At 45.1% G+C, this 22048-nt stretch overlaps 2 protein-coding genes across 2 annotated transcripts in view; one reads left to right on the top strand and one right to left on the bottom strand.

The window, feature by feature from the left end:
- Positions 1 to 7701: 7701 nt before the first annotated feature.
- Positions 7702 to 10972, top strand: RASL11B (RAS like family 11 member B). Its single transcript, XM_032187204.1, has 4 exons — positions 7702 to 7870; positions 7957 to 8013; positions 8465 to 8541; positions 9368 to 10972. The coding sequence occupies exons 1-4, from the start codon at positions 7747 to 7749 to the stop codon at positions 9833 to 9835; spliced, it is 726 nt and encodes a 241-aa protein (XP_032043095.1). The 5' UTR covers positions 7702 to 7746; the 3' UTR covers positions 9836 to 10972.
- A 1563-nt stretch (positions 10973 to 12535) lies between these two features.
- SCFD2 (sec1 family domain containing 2) overlaps positions 12536 to 22048 on the bottom strand; it is a 189370-nt gene continuing 179857 nt past the window's right edge. Inside the window, exons 8-9 of the mRNA XM_032186590.1 lie at positions 18326 to 18445; positions 12536 to 14184 (exon numbers count right to left, since the gene is read on the bottom strand). Coding sequence (XP_032042481.1) covers positions 14092 to 14184; positions 18326 to 18445 — 213 coding nt within the window. The 3' untranslated portion in view covers positions 12536 to 14091. The remainder of the gene's footprint in view (positions 14185 to 18325; positions 18446 to 22048) is intronic.

Raw genomic sequence — 22048 nt, 5'->3', positions numbered from 1 at the left:
AGAAAATTATGCTCTATTGTAGTCTCAGTCACTTGCTCTTTTTTTTTTTTTTTTTTTCATTTTTTCCCCATAATATTTTTACTGAGCACCATTTTTACTTTTTTTTTTTTTTTTTTTCTTTCCAGGAGTTTTTATCTCAGGGTTAATTATAACATTATCATCTGTCCCAGATCAGTACTGATGTAGTTCTGCTGCTTGCTGAGCAGACGGGAGAATGAATTGCAACCTCAGTTCTTTCATGGCTGATTCATACACCAAAAGAGAACGAATCTTTTATGTACAACTGCCTTCTGGTATTTGGAAAGAATACATATTTTGAAACAGCTGAGATTGCAGTTACTGCTCAGATACAAGTAGAAAACATTCGGGTTACGTGTTAATGGTTTATTCATGACTGCATGTAATATTAATGCAAAATTCTTCTCCTTCTCCTTTAGAATTCCTGTTATCAGTTTGCGACGTTTCAGCTGTTTTAGAGGCCAAGAAGTGAGAGAATGTGTGAATCTAAGCAGGGTCAGCTGGTGTGTACACCTATAGCTAGGTGGCATGTAGGTACGTCTCATTTGACTGGATCTCCTACTCGTTGTGCAAAAGCCTCACCTCCATGACCACGGTAATACAGGAGAGACACTGACAGTAACTATGGGGGAGAATTACTGCTCTTTGTAGTTGGACCTTCAGATACAGCTGTTCTTTTCCTGGTACTCAGTAAAAACACAATATGTATTAAATTGCAACACTGACATTATTTTTCAGCAGTTGATTGTAGCTGGAATTGCTCTTAAACCTGACTTAGTACACAGAGTCTTCGACATGCTCTGAGCAAGCTTTCCTTTTATGCCAAGAACAATGCTGCTGATTCTTCATATTCATTTCAGCAATCTGAAATATCTGGAGTTACAAGTCAGTTTTGATCAGAACTCTTTCTCAAATAAACAAAATCTTTTTGTATCTTCTCCAAGATCAACTGTAAAGAAGCACACCTTTCCCCCAGACTTTCTGGCTGCTGGTTTGTTTGTTTGGTTGGTTGGTTGCAGTTCTGTAGCAGTGGGACTCTCAGAACTAGATGGGAACTTTCTCTGCCATCATCCAGCTGACTTGGTCCATCGTATGTGGGGTGTATTTTGGACAGTATAGTTTCAACCTGGCTTGACTTACAAGTGATTGTGGGCAGCTGGATAAAACTCCTATGGTGTGTCTGTGCTTTCTGGCACAGCCCATCCTGGGCGCCTCCATTTACAGCTCCCAGCTCACCTCTTCCTCATTCTTGTGCTCTGTTGTTTTTTAAATATACTAGAAGATGAAAAATAAGGGCTTCTTTGTTATTTTTTTTTTCTTTTTCATTCAGTGGAGATTTTTCTAATTTGTTCACTGTAAAAACAAAACCCATGACTAATGCATTGGCATCCTGTGGGAAAGGTAAGTTGCAGTTCAGGCGCAGAAACCCATCTCCAGGGTATTTCAGGCAAACGAATGCACTTCTTTTCAAAGTCCCTGGATATTTTGGGGAGCAAAGAAAAGCTGGGAAACAAAGCCATCTGGCCTAGCACAAGAAACAAGTGAAACTGCTTTCCTTCAGCCTGGAGTCTGTGCTTTTCTTCCTATTAACAGGGCGGTGTTGAGCCCTAAAACGTGCAGTTGAACACACTGCAGTGGCCGTGTCACCTTCGGGTCTGCAAGCAGAGCAATTACCCCAAAGCCCGCTGGCCAGAGAGGCCCTGCCAGGGGTAAGGAGAGGAGGAGAGCTGGCTGGGTGCGGGCCCAGGGCCCCATTTCCTTCCTAGCCTCGGGAGCCATTCCAGCCATACCACGCCGTAGCGCTGCAGGTAGCGCAGGGCAAATAACTCCGGGCTCTGAGCAGGAAAGCAAATATAAAACTGACCGTGAAAATCGCACAGCCGGTTAAAACTGGCTCCGGCCAGGAGCTGCAGTCCTACCTTGAGATACTTAAATCCCATTTGGACGGCCCAGATTTACATTCCAGATGAAGCATTAATGGCTTTCACACAATATCCTCAGCAGAGATGCCCCAGCATACCAACCTCTGTGCTTTTGGTGGTTGGAATTTGTAATTCCTCCAGGAGCTGCATTCTTCTGAGTGTTACTTCTATTTTTGGACCGACTGCTTTATTTAGAAAAAAAAAAAAAGCCCTGCTCTTGTCAAACCGTAGAGACTCCATGAGTCATCTATACAATAACACTAAATTACCCTTCACTGTTATGGTGCCGTTCATCATAATCACAAAGGGATTTATAGAAAACAAACAGAGCTGACAGAGTCTGCTCTTAAGCTTCCTGTGTTTAATCCTCATGCATGTTTAGCCATCCTGGCAGTGCATTGTTGAAAAATGGATTGTTATTAAAATGCTGGGTGTTGCAGTAGCTCCAAAGTCTCATTTTTTTTTGCTAATAAAAATGAATGCCACTTCTTTGACAACGTTTGGCTGCCTATCTGCAGGCAACTGCCTGTGTGATAATTGTCTGGATGCTAATGACTATTCTGAAACTTTGATGGATAAAAATTATTTAAGGCTACCTCATAGGCAGCAGTGCTTGCTCATTCAAATACCCTAAAACACATCCCTCACAAAGCATCACCCATGAGCTCTGGCCTCAGGTGAAGCAGAATATGGAGATTTAGGACACAGAGCATTTAGGTGGCTCAAGAGGAGGCAGCAACTGTCAGGGTTTTAAGTGGCATACGTGACTTCTGCAGCCAAGTCCCCTTAAAGCTTGAGCTTCCCTCTCCTAACTTTGCTGTACACCACGACGAGCCTAGGGAGGAGTTAGTAATCACTTCACACGTTGCGCCACAGGCTGATGAAGAGAGGATTTAAAAGAGATGCTGAATAACAACCAGATCTTCAAGTATATTTCGGTGCTCCGTTCCCACGGGCAAACAGGAGGCAGGCTGCCAGTGTGACAGGAGACGGTGCAACGGCTCGACGTTGTGCAATTAAGGCTGTAACAAAATGCATGTGCATGTGGGAGGATGAGTTCAGGTTGCCCAGGCAATCTGATTTCCGGCATCTCCTATATTTTCTGCCTTTGACTTTGCAACCTACACATTCACTTGTCTTAACTCTGCTGTAGACTGTAGGCATGACTCGAATATACATCCTTCTTGCTAAAGCCATTGTATCCGAAATGAAAAGCTTTCCATATCTTTCTAGATGATTTCCTATCTTCTTCTGCAGGAAGCCAGCCCAGTCCATGTCCAATGCTCGGGGCCAGTTGCTCCCAGCCTGAGGGTGACAACCAAGGTCTGGAGAGGTGGCTGCTGGAGTGCTGCCTTCCCTCTCCACAGCTCTAGGGACGTGACTTCTGTGGGATGAGTCCACCGAGCTGAAGGATGGGCATGCAGATGGTGTCACAGGTTTTTAGGCTGCCACAGGTTTTTAGATGGCTTAATATAGACCCCAAGGCATTCCTAAAATGTCCAACAAAAATTCTGCTAAGTGTTCTCATGTATATTTTTGAATGAAGCATTAGGGCTTGTATTAATTCAAGAGATTCCGTCAGCAGGGCTTTTCCCCTCCCTTTTTGGATCAAACCAGCACTCTGTGTGCAGATCGGCTGCTCATACTGTGGGGGCACAAACCAGCACACGCAAAAAAAAAAATAATACTGGCAGCAGATGGGCAGCCCCAAACGGAGAAGAAAGCCCTTAGCTTTTCAGCTCTTGGATGAGAGTTTGGGAGCGTTACATAAGGAGGAAATGAGGAAAAAAAAGAAATGAAAGCTCAAGAGCAGATAAAATCTGATTAAAATGCAGACTAATATAATTGCAGAACATTAGTCAGGCTTTCTTGTGGAAAGAGAAAAAATGTCTGCTCTTGTGCTGCTATAGAAACGGCGTGGGGCGTGTGGGTAGGTGAGGGTGCTGGCGGGCGTCCCTCCCTTCCCCCACTTTCTCTGCCCTGGAATGAAGATCCTATCTCCCTCTCGGCCAGATGATCTTTCCCAGTGCAGCAAGAAGTCGTTTTCCTGTTTATGCAGTTTCTTTTAATATCTCTGCTCCCTCCCTCCTTTGTTCTGCTCGTGGAAGGTGATGAGATGGAGTGCTGTGCCTGTGCAGTGGGTAAGCCCTGTTCTTCTGGGCTTTCCACAGGGCTTGGTCGCCTTCACTCTGCATTTTGTGAGCCTGGAACACATGCACTGTGCCATGCACAGGGATATTTCTTGTATTTAGTCCTATAAAACCAAAGAAATCATAGTGCTTTGGAAAGCAAATACTTATCTGGAATGAGCAGCCATGTGTTTCAGAACATTTTGTCCAGGCCACTTGTTTCTTTAAAGAAGTGTTAGAGTTTAATTACCAATTAGATAATGAAGTAAGTTTCTTCATGCCTTTCTGAAACATGTAAGCTACATGTAAACTTACTCACTGAACAGCGGCACAAAATAATATATAGAAATGCATCCCTAACTTGTGGAAGTGTGCCGTCACTCCAGCTCTGACCTGTCACCACCAGGCTAAGACCTTGCCTCTGGCAGCAGTCTCTTTGCATAGCTTCGAGGAAGATGTAAGAATTAAACTTCATTACAGATAAAGAATTAAATTGTAGTATTTAATTAAATTTAATAAGAATTGAACTGAATTTAAAAGACTGATGGATGAGGACGCGTGTCCCTGCTGTACTAGAGCTCCGTCAGGTCCCCAGTACTAAAGAGCCTGGTTCAAAAGTTGAGGAAAGTAACTGCTGCTTACAGATTTTATGCTAGCATAAAATATTGTAAAACAGCATTTTATCATAATCTATAAATATACTTCTTGGTATATTGCTAATCTTATTTTTATCCCAGTACCTTCCCATAACAATTAATTCAGAACTCAATTACATATTTTACAAAAATATGTTTTGTATCCCAGCTTTTCCAGAAGTTTTGCCTCTCAGTCTTGCTTTTTGTTGTTCTGAGACAGAGGGGGAAGATCCCATTTTCTGCTTACTTTGGCACTTTCAGCTTGTCTCTAATTAATCATCTCCTCCATAAAATAGAGAATAGCATTGACATGCTCACAGTTTATCAAGGCGTCATCTCATTTTCATCACCCTTTCTGATTTCCTCTTCTACCATGCCCCTTTATGCATGAGACCTCACTGCTGCATACATGGTTATGTGTAGGCCCAAATATTTATTTACATATTGGCATTAGAGGATTCTCTGTAGGCCCCAGGAAGGGACCTCTCTACCGTCCAGTCTCATTGCCCCCACAGTCAACCACGTTTTATAATCCCTTACATAAACTCTGTCCCAATTTCAAAGAGATTAGGTTTGATTTTGCTCTTGCTACTCTTGTTAGAGGGCTGATGTAGTGTTTTGCTACTCTGACTGCAGAAATAAGTTTCTACTCACTTGTTCTCATGCTGATGTTGGCCCTTGGTCTTAAGTAGGCTTTCTTGGGTCCTCCTTCCCCAAGTTCCACTTTCCTTGTCTTGCAAAACTGAATGCACTTGAGACTGGGTGACAAAATCACACCTCGTATTTCAGATATTTTCTGAAAGAACTTATTTGACATAACTGGGTTTATATTTGCCTGTTTACATGGCTCCCACTCATCTTGTGATTAACTAGTCTTTCTTTTCCAAGTGCTGATCTCATAGTTGATGGAAGAAATTTTTGTGATTAATCTCTGCAGGCTATGAATGTTATCAAATTTAATTATATTTTCATTAATCTAGTTCTAGGAGGCATCCAGTTTCTCCAATGTATTATTCCCACCCTTGTTTGAACTGATGATGACCCCAGCTCTGCCCACGGTAGGCTTCATTAGCACATTCATGTTCTGGAGGACACCATTATAATGAAAATACGGAGGAAGACAGAGGTCTCGATGAATCCTACAGAACAGCTTTCCCCCAGTGTGCCACTTCCCATACAAAACACCTCTCTGTCATTGTCTCCCGGTCCCACATTCTTCTGTTTAAACAACCGTTTCCTGTCTGGACACTATCAGGTATTATTGAACCCAAAAAGAATAGATCTAACACGTTTCCTTTCTTTAAAGAAAAGGGAAGCAAAGTTGTATCATGGAAAGTTATTGTTCTGAAGCAGTATTTCATGTAATCCCATGTTTCATTTTATCCCATTTATTCCCATATCTTTCAGTATTCTTTCCTTCTCACTACATGGCAACCCTGTTTCTTTTTCCCAGGTTGAAATAACTGCTCGATCTGTCATTGCTTACCTTCTGTATTTCCCCATCTTGAAGACAAAACTTTCTCAGGTGAGCGATCTTCCTCACGACTACCTGTAGGCTTTCCAGTGACTTTAGTTACCAAGCTGTCAAGAGATCTGTGAAACCTTTCCCCTTTGCATAAGGTACACCGTGCACGTCATTTCTGCTGCTCTGGCGTAAAGAAGTCCAGTGTTTCCTTTATATTCGAGTCTTTGAGTCTGTCAGCCCTTTTGATTTTTTTTTTCTGATGACTTTTTCTCTGACTCCTTTCCCGTTTGATTTAGAATGCCTTTTTTTAGACCTATTTTTTACCCATCCATTTATTTTAAACTGCATCTCCTTGAAATCTATCAAGCATTTTTATTTTTTCTATTAACCTGGCGGCCTTGCTGCTAGTTACAAACCTAAAACACCACCATCCCTTCTTGTTCTGGTGGCTGGCAAGGAGATCTATCCCTCTACTGCATCCAGCCCCGCATCCAGCCCAAGCCGCTATTCATAGTGTCTGCTGAAACATTTATATCCATGCAGGCAGCTACTGAGGGAGCAGCAATTTGCTTCATTATATTCAAGATATCTTTTCCCAAATGCAAATGTAACTTTGCAGCTCACAGAAAGCTCTGCATGAAGGTCTGCTGTGATGGTGAGTGTCTTTGGCCAATGCCTCCCATAGAGTCCCAGTTACACCCTGAGTCTTTTAACACTTTCCCTGCTGTGGTTTCCAGCCAAGCATGTTGGGTATGTTCCTTCTTTTTGCAAAATTAGCGCTGTTATCTGGTGACCTTTAACTGTGGGGTCCATCTTTTATCAGTATAGACTGTGATTTTGTCCTCCCCCCGGGCAGGCTTTGCCTCACACGTGGGCAGGTTTAACTCCTCCACTTTGTTGCTCTGGACCCTCTCTAAGGCCAGTAAGTACCTCAGGTGGTCAACCACTCCCTGCTTCCAGGCTAGCACTGTCCTGTTTCCCACTCACCTCTCACTTATATTTTTCCTTCTTCACTATCATCTTCTGTTGTTTCTTTAACCACTGTCACATCGTGCTCTAATTGCTTTTTTTCCCCCACTACTTCTGTGCCTTACAGCTGAACTCAGCTGGCCCAGCTGAAGCCCTCTCCTTGGAGAGGAGTCATCTCCTATGTCTCATCTCTCAGCAGCCTCCCCAGCTGGTGCCGTCAGCTCCTGCTGGGCTGAGCTTTCACATCCTCTGCCCGGGGCAGGGGTGGGAGGCTGGGGAAGCTCCTCAGGGATGACCAGAGGCGTGGGGCAGCGGGCTCTACACGCCCTGACAGGGAGAAAAACGAACGGAGGCTGCGGCGCCGCCATTTTATGCCAGCCTGGGCGGGCGGCGAGGCTTATAGCACCCTCGGAGCCTCCCTCACCGCGAGGGGCGTTGCCAGACGAAGGGGGCCGGCTCTGGAGGGGCCGGCGGTTCCCTGTGAGTGGCCGCCGGCGGCGAGGGGCCGGGGCCGGGCCGGGGAGGAGCCGGCGTGGGCCGGGAAAAGCGGAGCCGGCGGCGGCGGCCGGGCGCGGGGCTGTGCTGAGCGGTGCGGTGCGGGGAGCGCCATGCGCCTGACGCAGGGCATGTGCAGCATCGCCGAGTGCGCCGCGCCCGGCGGGGACGGCCCCGCCGCCCGGCCTCGCCTCGTCAAGATCGCCGTGGTGGGGGGCAGCGGCGTGGGCAAGACAGGTGAGGGGGGAACGAGGAGGAGGAGGAGGGAAGGGAGGGAGGGAGGAAGGGGAGCGCGGCTAACGCCTGTGTGTGCCTGCCCGCAGCGCTCGTGGTGCGGTTCCTGACGCGGCGCTTCATCGGGGACTACGAGAGGAACGCAGGTGGGTGCGGTGCTGCTGGAGGGGCTTGTGGCGGGGCGGGGGTGTCACCTGGGGGGACACACGCCCAAGAAACCCCCCAGATCTGGGAGTTGTAAGTAACCCTCTCGGAAGGGCAGCGGTGCTGAGCACGCAGCTTTCCGTCAGCCTTCACCTGTAGGGAGTTACGGCAGCCCCCGAGGGGTGACCGAGCTGCAGGTTGCACCGTGCTACATGGCAGGCTTCAAAATGAGGATGGGTTAGAGCCCAGGCTGCCAGAAATACCATAAATAACCATAAACCCCAGGCTCCTAGTAACAGAATTACAACGGAGGGGGGGAAAATAAGGCTTAACGTTGGTCCCTCAGTTGGTAAATAGGCTCCATCCCTCCCTGTGTGACTAACGGGCAGTAAAAGCAACACTTGCCTGTGGTGTTTGTGACTGTCTTTGTGAACCTGTTGGTGTTCTCGCCAGGTAACCTCTACAGCAGGCACATCCAGATAGATGGGGAGATGTTGGCGATCCAAGTGCAGGACACCCCAGGAGTCCAGGTGAGTTAGGCACAGCCACACGGGTCACCAGAGCAGCTCTGTCTGTGGGCACGCATCCCTCTGCGTGCAGCATCATCTTCTGGTCTTCCTGGAAAACACTTTGCTGTCCCTGTCAGTGTGGGAGGCAGAGATGGCAACTTGGCTTTTAACTGGCCAAGCCAGATGTGTTGGTGCCTGTAGTCACTGGTAGCAAAAAAACAGCTCACTGTTTCGGTGAATCATTTGTACATCGGAGGCCCATTACTTTGGGATGGCTGAATTACTTAAGTGTCTTGTTCCTGTATATTAGGAGTGCTAGATGGAAAAATTATGGTACATATGTAGAAGAAAAAGTCATGATTACTATTCATAAATTTGTATGATAGAAAGTCAAGTCAGTTGTACTGGGGCCGTGCTCATTAGGATGTTACAAGTTGAAGTTTTGAATGTATAGACCTGAGTAATGCTGGATTCTTGCCTTTCTGAACTGGGCAGTGCTCCAGGTCTAAATGCTTCCAGCTCATATCTTCGCTTCCCCAGACTTACTGTCTAGCCAGTTAATTTCCCATTCTGTGGAACTACAAAGTCTTTCTCTGCATGCAGAACTACTCAGGTCAATTTTCCATTGGAGTGTAGCAAACTCCAGTGTTAAATTCCAGCTTTTTGCAGCTGAATCAACATATGTATTTATTTGCCACGCTCTGATTAAGTTTGTACTTAAAATGTGAAATGCAGATATGTGTGTCTGAAACTGTAAAATGCTGTTTAGCTTTACAGACTCTTAAAGACAGGTTCCTTCAGTCTTTTGTTAGTTCAACTCTCTAATTTGAGACCACTCGTTTTTCAGATCCACGAGCACAGTCTGGATTGTAACGAGCAGTTGAACCGATGCATTCGCTGGGCAGACGCCCTGGTGATCGTCTTCTCCATCACAGATTATAAGAGCTATGAACTCCTCAGTCACCTTTACCATCACGTTCGACAGCTGCATCCAGGGAACACCGTCCCCGTTGTCATTGTAGCAAACAAAGCTGATCTCCTGCATGTTAAAGAGGTGGAGCCTCAGCATGGACTTCAGCTGGCCAACATGCTGGGCTGTACTTTCTACGAAGTATCTGTCAGTGAAAACTACAACGATGTCTTCAATGCCTTCCATGTCCTCTGCAGAGAAGTCAGCAAGCAGCAAACCACCAGCACCCCCGAGAGAAGGAGAACCTCTCTCATTCCACGGCCAAAATCGCCCAACATGCAGGATCTGAAGAGAAGGTTTAAGCAAGCTCTGTCTGCCAAAGTGAGGACTGTCACTTCTGTGTGACGGCAGAGCCAAGCGCTGCTCCTGAGATTGAGACCTGCGGTGTTTAACACTGGCATGTCTAGGCCAGTCCAAGGCACTGTGAGAGAAGGATGGATCAGGTGGCATTCTGCATGCCTGTAGAAGCAAGGAGTTGCTGAAATGAACAGTGGCAGATGGGAAAAGAGTAATGACCAAAAAAAAAATCCAATAAACCCTCTTCCAACAGTTCTAGGATGTGACTTGTAGAACAAATATTTTCATTTGGAAATGGAACTCGGCATATGAAATAAGCTTTCAGCTTGCCTTTTCTCCAGTGGGACAGATCTGGCTTAATGTTTGTGCAGAGACAACCTTTTAGCTGTAACTCTCAACTTGTACTTGAGCAGGGCAGCACCCTGAACTGCAGTTCACTGTTCAGAAGTAACCACTTGAGTCTTACTGTGTTTTCACTTGGATGAAGGACAGCATGATGTACCTGTTTAATTTTATTGCACAGTAGATCTGTTTATTTCCCTTGTATTTCAAAACAAGCAAGCATAAAACTGTTCTGTAAAAATAAGTGTAAAATAAGTGGACATGACTAGGTAGCAAGACTGTAAACAATGGTCCTTTCTATTTTTTACTGGTTATGTTATTGCTGACAACTTGACCAGACTTTGTATGCAAAACTATTGTGCACAGGGTGTAAACATACTGAGTAACAGTAACTTGTGGGTTTTTTACTGTCCAGAAAAATACTGCCCAGACTAAATGATCCAACACAGAGCTTTTGAGGAAAGAGCCTGGAGTTGGAGTGATAGTCCACTATAGCTGCCAGTGTCAGACACTTCTCTCTCTCTGCCTCGCATACACCAGAGAGAGAAAGAACCTGGCTGTGATTTGGCTCCATGTGAAACACGGCCGGCCTGAGGCGATGAAGCTGGTAGTGTATTCAGAGCTGAGCCAGTCCCTGTTCATCCTTAAACACGTGGCTGACTTTTTTTCCTTACGTTGAGCCAATGGAGTTCACAGGCTAAAGGCCTTACACACATGCACTTTAAAAAGCCAGTTGTGCTTTTGTTTAAACTGTAACTTATTTATTTTGTGTACAGTTGCTCCTCCTAAGGAGTGGACTTCTCATTCTTACTGCCTGTTTCAACATTAAATTTTTGAATTGCATGTTTTCTTGTGCATTCTTCCTGTGTGTGAGAAACAATTAGTAGTAGTCAGTGAAGTGTTGAGATGTGGTAATTGTTTTCTCAGGGTAGTTAGCATACGTTGCAGAAACTGTAAGAAGGCCTTTGCTGCCTACACTGTTGCTTTATTAGCATAACCTGCAGGGGGGGAAGCTCTCCGGGCTGTTTTACGACTTCCTGTTACGAAATTATTTTCGGAGAGGAACTGGAAAAAAGGTAGAGACTTTTCAAATTAAAATTGGATCCTTCATAGCCCCTTGTGAGAAAAACCTCTGGTGAGAAAATGATGCAAGGTAGGCCAGCACCTGGCTAAACAGTGTTTTAAGGGACTCCCATTTTTTTTTTTTTTAAAAAAAAACAAACAAAAAAAAAACATACAACAACAGCATTGTATAGAGGTTAGTAAGACAATGAAGAATTTAATCAAATTACTACAAGCTTTCAACTTTTTTTATTTTAATATATGTTTATATATTAAACATATATTAAAAAACAGTGGTTTTACTGTGAGCCCTCTTGGAGGAGGAGGCTTGTGCTGTGACTGGTGTGGCTGCCATGCTGGCTCCCCCATGGTTAGCACGCAGCTGTAATAATTGATGTAAGAAAACACTGGCCAGGTCCTGCTGGTGGTGAGCGTTTTGGACATGAGCTACCGCCCTCAAGTAACCTAAGACTGGAATTGTGAACACAACAGCTTGCCCAGCCAGTCTGAGCTTATAAACAAATACTGTTTTGCTTATTCCTGTAGGAGACCCGTCTGCCAAGGGTGGCCTTGTGTTTTCTCTGCCCCAAACCTGATGAATACAGCTCAGTGTCACATGCAGAGGGCTCAGGCACTCCTTGCTATGGGCCTGCACCTGCCCAAGCAAAGGCTCTTCTGTGCTGCTCCTGCTCACACGTGGCTGGTAGGAGGCCACTCAGCACCTTGGCCTGTTCCCCAGCGTGTGCTGTGTGTAGCTACCACTGCTGTTTTCTACAAATAAGGAGCTAATTATCACACCGGGGCTACTGAAAAGACCTGCTCTAGAAGAGGAACAGGCTTTTTGTGACCTGCTTTCAGCTCTCAGCTACTGAGTATGAGATGGTGGCTGGGTCCCTGCATCTATCACCACAGCTGTGGCTCCACTGGCTGAGAAGGTCCCTCTAAAGGAAAAACCATTCACTGCCTCAGCCAGAGGAGCTGCTTGCCCCATAGGATGTGCAAAAGAGTACCAGAGTCTGCTTTAATTCAGCCCCCCATTACCTGACAGAGCATTTCCTCAGACGGCCATGTCAGAGACCTGAAAGCATCTTGTGAAAGACAAGTGAGGGAGAGAAGACCACAACTGCCAGCCTCTGTTATCTCAGGAAAGCAGCAGCAGCTCAGAGGTGAGAGTGCCCGAACTCGCCAGAGCATGGAAGCCCCTTCAGGACACCTCCAAAGGCAGAAGGTTTTGGTTCTTGGGGGCAAGCAAATAGTGCAGAAAAAAAAGGAGTTGCATGAATATGCAGTCCTGGCATGCACAGCCTTGTGTCCTAGGAGGGAAAGAGATGAGGAATGAGCTTATGCACTGTAAGAGCATTGCTTTATTGATTACATAATTTACAAAACATCTGTCTTCTAAGATTAAATGGTATAGAGGGAAAGAGAAAAGAAACAAAGACAGGCTGTTTGCTTTTGAATTGCTCTGCTCAAAATACGTCTTGAGCTTTTAACATTGCAATCGCACAATGTTTCTAATTTTTTATAGCACAAAGTTCCATTCTATAGCCTTTCTTATAAATCTCCTTCATAGAGGCACCATTGTCCATGCTTTATAATTGGTCCTTTGTTTCCTTCTAGTCACTCAAAAGTGAATTTAAATCAAAATGCAGCCTTTTCTGAAGATCACTATAAACATTTTAGAGAACTTAAGCTAGCTACTGAGCAAAGGTTAAAAAGCTACTTCCTATTTAATCTACTCTTTTGGCATCAGAAAGAATGCGACGTTAGAGCGAACTCCACATAGGATTTCACATTCCCATTCTTAGTGCAAGCCGTAGCCTCAGCCTCCCGCAGATGACCCAAGAGGATGTGGCTTCGTAGCTCCACCATTTTGTGTCGCAATTTGGAAGTCCTTGTGCTGTACACAATCACCATCTCTACTGGCTGCTGCTATCTTATCCCAGTTTATACCAAATTTTTATGAAGAAAAATTACATAACTGAATTTGATAGCAGCTCTTTTATGATCACAAATGAAAAATAAAAGCTGTTCTCTAATCATGCTGTTCAGAAATCCAGCTCAAGAATCTGTCACTGTGGCCTCCTGAAAATGGGAACACAATTTTCTTTTCCTTTTAACTGAATGTGAGAGGAAGATTCTTCCAGGGTTAACATCAACCCGTCACAGCCCATATGTCCTCCTGTGTTAAACTACAGAGCGGTGTGCCTCCAGAACCAGTCTTTTCTCCTGGGACTGTGGGTGGGTAAACTAGAGCAGGAAATGGGAACATGTGAGGGAAGCAGCTGCGTAACTCAGCCCTCCGTTCTGCTGCTCTCTTGCTCTGTTTCCACCAGTTTGGGTGGGAGAGCATCACCCGACTGGGAGCTGCTCTGCTGGCTAAACTGGGGCTGAGCTCCATGGCCTCTCTCTCGACGAAATAAGAGCAGGGGCTGTTCATGCTGTGTAAGGCACACATTTTTTGCAAGGCAGCACGACTGAGAGGTGGATTTACTGGCCTTTTTCTCCATCAGCAGCACTTGCCACCAGAAGCAACCCCCACGAAACCATCAGGATTACTTGTAGGGAAAAGTACTGCTGAGGGAGCACACATTTCAGCCCCACCTGGTCCTCAGCTGCTCTTTCTCCAGGGAATTATTACAAGCAATCATCCTCGCCTGGGCAGAGTGGTGGGGGACGACAGCACTCTCCTGTGTGATCCTTAAGGAGCGGGGAGTTACTCACTGGACTAATGGACTATTTTTAAGAGCCCCATGGGAGCTGCACAGGTTCCCTTGCAGCCAGGTACTGCAGCAGGGACCATGTTGGTTTTTTGGGAGGCTACCGAGAACAGTGACAGACCAGGGATTCGATGCTTCCAGCCAAGGCAGTTGCTCATCTTCTCCACAAATCCTCCCTCGTCAGATATCGGTGTCAGGCTGGGGATGGTCTGTGGTGAACAACAGCTCGACAGCATCGAGTGGTGTCAGGAGTGCCGTGGAGAGCACAAGTACCTGAAAGAAGGGTGAAAAGAAACAAGAAGTCAGAGTTAAGGGGACTGATGGCAGCACTAATGAGACGTGAGCTGCTGGCGTTACACAGCGCTAGGCCCGCTGTGCGTCCCTGGTGTTTACTGACAGGGCAATGCAGCTTGCCCAGCGAAGCCGCCTGCTAATAACCACAGTTAAATCACTTACGGAGCGTAATGAGTGGTGGCATTGTACTCCTAATGAATGTGTGCTTTGAGTCATTCCTACCCGCAGCCTGCCCAGCGATTTGTTGTGACTGCCATTGTGTTTGCTGTGAGGCACCAGATGATCAGCCAGCAGTTCCCTCTCCTGTAGCGCAGGGTTTTGCCAACAGGCACCTTTGAGTGGCAGCTGTTTCCTCTGTTTAAGGTAAAGCAAGCACTCCAGAAGTGCTGCTGGCCTGCTGTGGCTACTGGGGGAGCTACAGACTGTGTTCAGAAACGTCCCTGTGGACAGGACACACACTCTCCTAAACCAATGCTCGACCCTGGATGCTGTTGGGATGCTATTGCTTTTGTTTGGTCGAGTTACTAATCTGAGATGGGTCTGATGAGTGAAACTGTCTCTCACTACAACACACGTTGGTAGGGGCACGCCCTGGCTATTTCTCCTGAGTGAAATCCAATATGCAGGTGCCTAGCGTGAAGGCTTCTCTGCAGGGCAGAGCTATCAAGCAAGGAGGGAGCACATACACTCTTGGAATTAACTCAGGGTCAAAGGACACAGCTCTTAGCCCCAATTCAGTGGCATTTGCAGGATCAGGACTAATGGCTAGTTATCCATGCAGGGACATGGGAGCAGGTTTATCTTACCAGCTCACTTGAAAATGAATTTGCTTCTTCAGTGCAAATCCAAGGAGAGGAAGCACAGGCATCACCAACCTTGACTGTGTGCGTGCCTGACTCCTGTAGTAGTTATCAAATCTTTCTGCTCTTCATCATACAGCCCAAATGTGTAGTCTATACAGCGTAACATAGCAGGGGATTTGAAAGAAAGAATTGGAACACAAGCGCAGTTTAGAATTTGGTAGTACCACATTTCAACTTCTTGTTTTTCTTTCTTTCATCTTTTCACTTCAAATGATGAAAGGAATCTGGAGTTAGATTACTACAGATCCCATCTGTACTGATGATAGACTCCCCCTCACTTCTCCCCTTCCCTTAACCTCCCACACAACCTGCAGCAAACTGACACTGATTATCTCTTCTCCTTACAATGGCTGAAAAGCTGTCTCTGTAATTTGTGGGTGCCAAAGGCTGACGCTGTCTTGCTTATTTTGTGCACACATCAGAGTGGAGCACGGTATGTGCTCTTCTTGTTATAATGCAGTTTAATTCTGAAAAACACGAGGGGACACATTACCCTTTTTTTTTTTTTTGTGTTCCATAAGCCAAACGTCAACAATAGCCATGGTCAGATACAAGCAATTTCTTCTTGAGGTCCCAATTTTTGTCTCTTCTCGAGGCAGGTCTCTTCAGGACAGTGGGTTTCCTTTGCAGACCTTCTCCTTCAGTACAGTGTGCCTGCCCTTGATGCTTTATGTGAAGGGATACCTCTCCGGCTGACAGCCAAGGTAGAGGACCCAGGAAATTATGGCCTGACCCCCTGCCCTGCGATGGGCAGCTCCCATAAGCAGAGGGGAGGCTGCAGCTGACATCTGATGGTGAATCTGCACAGATTTATCTGTCTGCATGCCTCAGCCACATGCATACATGCTTGTGCATGTTGGGAGGGTAAAACACCATGTTCTTTCCCCTTTTTCACTCTCTTGATTAAAGGGAAGGAAAAGGTAAGCTTTTCCTTTTAGGGTAGGATACTTCTCAGTAGGTTAGGGAGGCTATTCAGCAACACCTGCAAACAAATGGTGCATAGAAAGTGCTATTTTCTTTTGTGCTTCTTCATGAGAAATAAATTTGTCATTCATATTCAGATGCAGAACAGTTCTCTGGATGGAAACGTGTCTCCTACTCCACATTTAAATGTCATTTGCTTCAACTCCAAAGAACTGCTGAAGTAACCATTGCATCCTGCCAGTTTTTCTGTTACTTTGCTCAGTTCTTTATTTTTGCACCCACACGTCTCTCCATTTCTCCCAGAGCCAATAATTAGTATAAATGTCAGTGCTTTGTCTGAATGGAACAGACTTGTGAGGCCAATGCTCCCCCCTTGCCCTGATGTCTGAAGCTGATTGCCTGAACGCCACAAAAAAGCTCTGTTAAACGCTGGCTCAAGTTAGACAAATGCCTGGCTTTTTGAAAAGAGAATAATCCCAAACAGGTGGCACACGTTCACAGCTGTAGTGCAGAAATCCAGGTAAATCCAGCAAACTCATAAACTTTTCTACATGAGAGACTTCCACAACTGTTTCTTTTCTTCTTTTCCTTCCTCCTCCTGGCTGTCCCCTGAAGTCCTTTCACCTCTAACACAGCACATTTGGACAAAGGGCACGATGCAGTAAAAGCCTGAAATTCTTTAGGAATCTGCCTCAGAGAGTGACCTGTCACCAGGGTTAAGCCAAAGCAAAGCAACACCAGATCCCATGTCACCACTGTCAAGCCTCAATTCTGCCCAGAAAGCTCCCCAAAAGTCTTGCTGCATAGTTCTCCACCAGCTTGTTAACCCTGCGTTGATCTTTCAGGGTATATTAATGCATTTAGGGTGTGGATTAACTTGTCCATCACTGTGTCACAACTCAATCCCCGTTCAAGGAGGGGAAGAATTTTATTCACTCTTTTGAGGAGATTAGCAATAGGCTAAATGGGAAGAAATGTGTTATCAGGTGAAAAAACATCGTGAAAAACAGTACTCAATACTGGTTGAGACTGCCTTGCAAAGACAGCTGAGACATGGGAAGCACATGTCAAAGCCAGGGGCTGCGCAGCCTTTGGATCGCTCTGTTTTGCTAATCTCTCACTAATCAAAGTTTCATTCCATAGGAACTGCATACAAGATGTTTACAAGCCATCTTGGAAACTAGACTGGTGTTTATGATGCAGCTGGATCTGCAGCACTCCTTGCATCTCTCTGCAGATTTTGGATTACTCCGTGTATCTGCACTGCTCAGCAGATACTGACTGCTCTTTTACACACTCCTCCCCAATTAACAGTGATCTTAACATCTTAAGCACCACTGGAGCCCATCCATCCTTCTCTTCTCCCTCTCTACTCTGCTGAGATGACAGAGTGGGAAAGGCAAAGACCAGATGTATAGATGCTATTGAAGCTTCACCACAGCAGCCATCCTCCCTCCAGGCGTCCAGCAGCACATCCAAGAGCAGCAGACACATAGGGCTTTCTCCACATCACCTGCTTCAGGCCACCCAAGGCATCTAGCAGAGGTGCTGTTCGAGGCAGCCAAAGTCTTGTGAAGGTTCAGAGGCACAGTTTGCTGGACAATTCTGCCCTAACTCCTGTGCTAAACTGTTTTATTTTTTTCATTCTGACAGATGAACTTCAGTCCTGTCAAATTGCATTTTGATGTGTAGACCCTTAGGTCCATCACCTTTTCACTTTCAGCCACCATTCACAACACTTTCTGACTTTGTCTGAGATGGTTTATAAAGACAGCCCTAGCTGCTCCTTGGTGTAGTTGAGTGGTGTGGTATGTCCAACACTCAAAGGTACCCAACCACTACTGCTCTAGCCAGGCTAAATTATCTTGCTCCTCTGCAATGCTAATTAACTTGTCTGGAAGATCACCACTGACAGGTCATTAGATGGTAAGCAGGCCCTTGGCAGGCTCCTTCCAAGCATCCCTGCACTGTGCCCCGTAGACAAACTGCCAGAGAGCCTGTAGCCTTTTATACAGCAAATGTTTCTGTTTATGAAGAATTACAATATACGAATCTTTGGAGACATGAAAAAGCTCCTTCAGAAGATGGCCAGTCTGTTTAGAAGTCTCCAGCCTGAATTTAAACTTTCAGTGGTGACTTTAATATGCAAAATAAAACAGATCCCTGGACCTTGAACACTTGTTACTTACAGATGTTTTACCACAAAATCCTAACGCCATTCCTGTATCTGCGGCTGTGGCTTAGTCTAGGTATGGTACCAGTGCTATTGCCAACATTATCTCATGAATTTCCTTAAGCTTTGTTCAGATAGGAACACTTTGAGCTGTTTCTACCTGGGTACCAGGTTTGCGTGTGGCTACCAGATCCTTCACCATTTTGACCTCGGAGACCGTCACTCCACCAACCATAAAGATGATCAGGAGAGGGTGATCCCCAGGGTGGGGGCGATTCACCTGCAAAATGAAAGAAAGCATTAGCTGTAGTCGCTCAGTCCACAATCAGGCTCTCAGAGCTGCCGGAGGAAGACTAATGAGGAAGTTCAGACAGAAATATTCATGGAATGCTGGTTTCCATAGCAGCTGAATGGGAAACCAGTGGGAACGATGATCAGTTAAAAAATAATGAACCATTTCCAGGGATGTGAGTCTTCGTGGTTTCCACTGAAATCTAGAGGAGTTTCTCATGAGGCCTGAGGGATTCTCCCTCCACCCTTTCTTCATTTCTTTCCTTCCATTCCCAGTGTGGGAGGAGAGTATTTGCATAGGTGCACAGTTTGCATACAGATGCACACAAGGCTTTAGGGAATTGGGGGTAAATTACTACCTGGTAGAAGCAAGCAGTCCGGCCTGATTGCACCAGAATCCCTGCCTTATGTCAGCAATGGAAAGAATCATAAATAATGTGTTTTCACCAGTCCAGTGAATAATCCTTTACAGTTCATCCAAGGAAAATAAGTCATGTTCATTATAGCATAAAATCAGTTTCTAGCTTGTTTCACTTCAAAGTTTTCATTACTTCTATGACTGGTGTGTAACTCATTTAGAGAAACTTTAGCTTAAAGTTATAAAAAATACTTGTTTCATTTCTTCGCAATTATCATTAAAATGGCGCAAACATTCATTTCAGCCCTTAAGACTTCATAAAGCCAAATTTTAATTTTAAACATGAATGTGTTGCTTTACATCAGCTGCCTCTTAACCACTTCTCAAAGCGGTTAAGGAGAGTGGCTAGGAAACTTTGCTGTTTCCTAACACTCTTTCTTTCCTGAATAAACACACGACCCTGATGGTGCCTTGCTCTGCTCCTTGCTGAGTCTCTGGATGGGATGTCAGCGGAGCCTGGGCAACTACTCTCGTTACAACACCGCATGCCTTTGAGTATGAAACACTCAAAATGTTTGGCTCTGAAAAGTGACAGTGAGAACAGTTTAATTTGCTCTTTTTTAGACTTCCAAACGCGTAGGTTTTAGGCAGCATTCATTGACGGAATGGAAGTGGCAATCAGCCCTGCTGGGGCAGAGCGCAGATCCTTTGCTTTCACCACCGGGGCAGCTACCTTTGATCCCTGGGGCTCCAGCTCCTCGGGGAATAGCTCTTCTGAGCCGTATTGTGGCTGCCCTGTAGTCTCCGGGCACTTTTCTGTCCTGCAGCTCTGTCATGCTTCCTGACTGCAAGCCTTCAGAGGAGACTTCTCCCTTTGAAGCAAGCATGGGGGGTTCGCACCCTCTCCCTCTCTGGGCTAGCTGGCCTTTGGTGACACTGTGCTCCCTGTTAAATGCTGCTCCCCAGGCAGGGAGCTCTTGAACTCCTCAGGAGTTTGAAACCAGTCCAAAAAAACTTAAGATAGATGTATCAGTGAGCTGACTATCTGTGTACTGGGTGTTTATTCTCTTAATTGCACCCACTTTGCTGGCCATTTGCATTCAGCCAATGTCACAGATGGCATATACATTCAGCAAGGTGTCCTGCAATTCTTGTGCTATGTTGAGCAATTGTCCATTCACACCAACAGACCAATTAAATCAATATACTGGAACTTACAAGGACTCTTTAATTACTTTCCCATGAGATTACTACTATCTGCATATAACATAGTGTCCGTCTCAAGCGCAAAGAAGTCCACTCTTATTACAGATACCATGAGGAGGTTAAATAAGACCTAAATATCTACTTACAAAGACTGTTACTTGCTAAAATATTAGAGTATTTCATGCCCTAATTGCTGTAAGCAGTGACACACGGCTAAAGAAATAACTGCTCACAAAGACAGTGAAGATAGAAGTTGACAAAACAAAATGCTCTGCTACTGCCCTTCAAGGTGAGACATGAATTACTAGCTTTATTCTAGCTCTACGCCTTTTCATGGCTCTTGGTTCTTCTTAACACTGTTGCCAGAGCAAACTGCTCCACTCCGTTTCATGAAGATCCTGGAAAATCCAAGTGAAGAGCTTGAACTTCAGGAGCTTGCTATTAAACAAAGCCTCTCTTTCTTAGTAACTTCCCTGGTGACAACAAACTTGTCATAAGCAAACATGTATAACACTGGACACACTGAAAGGACACCCAGCACAAGTACATTAGTGAGAAAACACAAGCTTTCGTGGCAATATTGAGAGAAAATGTCTTGACAAATCATTTCCTTCAGTCAAAATAAACCGAGATCCAAACACATGGTGCCTATATAAAACTTATTATTTTTCAGAAGACCGAAGTTCAAACCACAAATTCCAGAAATGCATATTAAAAATACTATTAGGCATTCAAACTCTAAATTAAATTAAAATTGCAATGAAAAGGGTTTTGGAATCTGTAATTTTGTTATGCTATGCACAAGTGTTTTGAAGGAGGACAATACTTTGGGTACAAAATATTTGGCTGTGTTAAGAATGTAAGTTTCTGCCAAGATTTTTTTGTTTGATAATACAACCACCCAAGGCTTTCTTTTGAAGGAACTGGCTCCATGTAGCCAAACACAACTCATTTCTATGATGCAGAAGAAGAGCTGGAATGGACTGCAACAAAAGCAACATGGACCTTCTGCAGTCCTTCTAAAGCTAGTTTGTTCCTGGACATTTCTGAGGCCCCTGAATCTCGCTTACTGTAAAATCTGAGTTTTGTAAAAATCCCCAAGTGAAATTCACTTTTGGTTCAAAATGCCATGCATTAAAAAAAAGGGTACCATTATCAATGAGAATGACTAAGTAAGACAAGAGCAAAACCCTGAAAGCCTCTACCTGTGATGAGGATGTATAAGGAGATACACTCAAAACTTGGTCAACTGATGCTGTGCTCCTGGCTTTGCTCTCCCAGACTCTGTAATCACCACGGGAGAAGGTTTGTAAAACCTTTTACACACCCTTGAGCGGGCAGGTCAGGAGGAAAGGTCTGCTGGTGTAAGGGCTGCTTGCATGACTGGCACAGCAGAGAAGAGGCCAGTGCACGGCCTGTCGGGAACAACCCCATCACATCAAAGCAAAGGGCCCAAAGGAAGAATGCTTACCAAGGCATCTTTATTTGAGCTGGCACTTATATTCAGGCATTGAGGAAGAAATATACATGCAAGGAAGCTAATTAAATAATTAAAGTGCTGGTGGTGCAGTAAGTGGAGTAGTTCCTCTTGTGTCAAAAATACAGCCTGGTCTGAAACTCATTCGTGCAGTAATCGAGCACTTGTCAACAAGCCAAGCTACTAACTAAATGAACCAGCACAGACACATTTGTGAGGTAAGTGATGATGTCCATGAAATATTCATCCAACATGAGGTTCACTTGGTCATCTATTATATATTTCTTACAACAGGGTATTTTTCTTACTAGCAGAGATGCAGGTACTTGAGGTACTATGTGTTGCTGAACGACTCTAAAAGTAAACATAAAATGTCTAAACTGGCACAACAAAAACAACTTATAAGCACAGGAAGACCAGCAGGAAACACTCATATGAATCATAAAGACCAAAGAACTTGTCATCTGGCAAACAGGACTGGGAAGACAGGAGAGAGGGGAAAAGATGGAGGACGCCTGAACTTTGAGCTCAAATCTGTTTCAGTGGACACC

Source organism: Aythya fuligula, chromosome 4 (assembly GCF_009819795.1).
Source record: "Aythya fuligula isolate bAytFul2 chromosome 4, bAytFul2.pri, whole genome shotgun sequence".
NCBI lineage: Eukaryota > Metazoa > Chordata > Aves > Anseriformes > Anatidae > Aythya > Aythya fuligula.
This window is presented reverse-complemented; position numbering and strand designations above follow the sequence as displayed.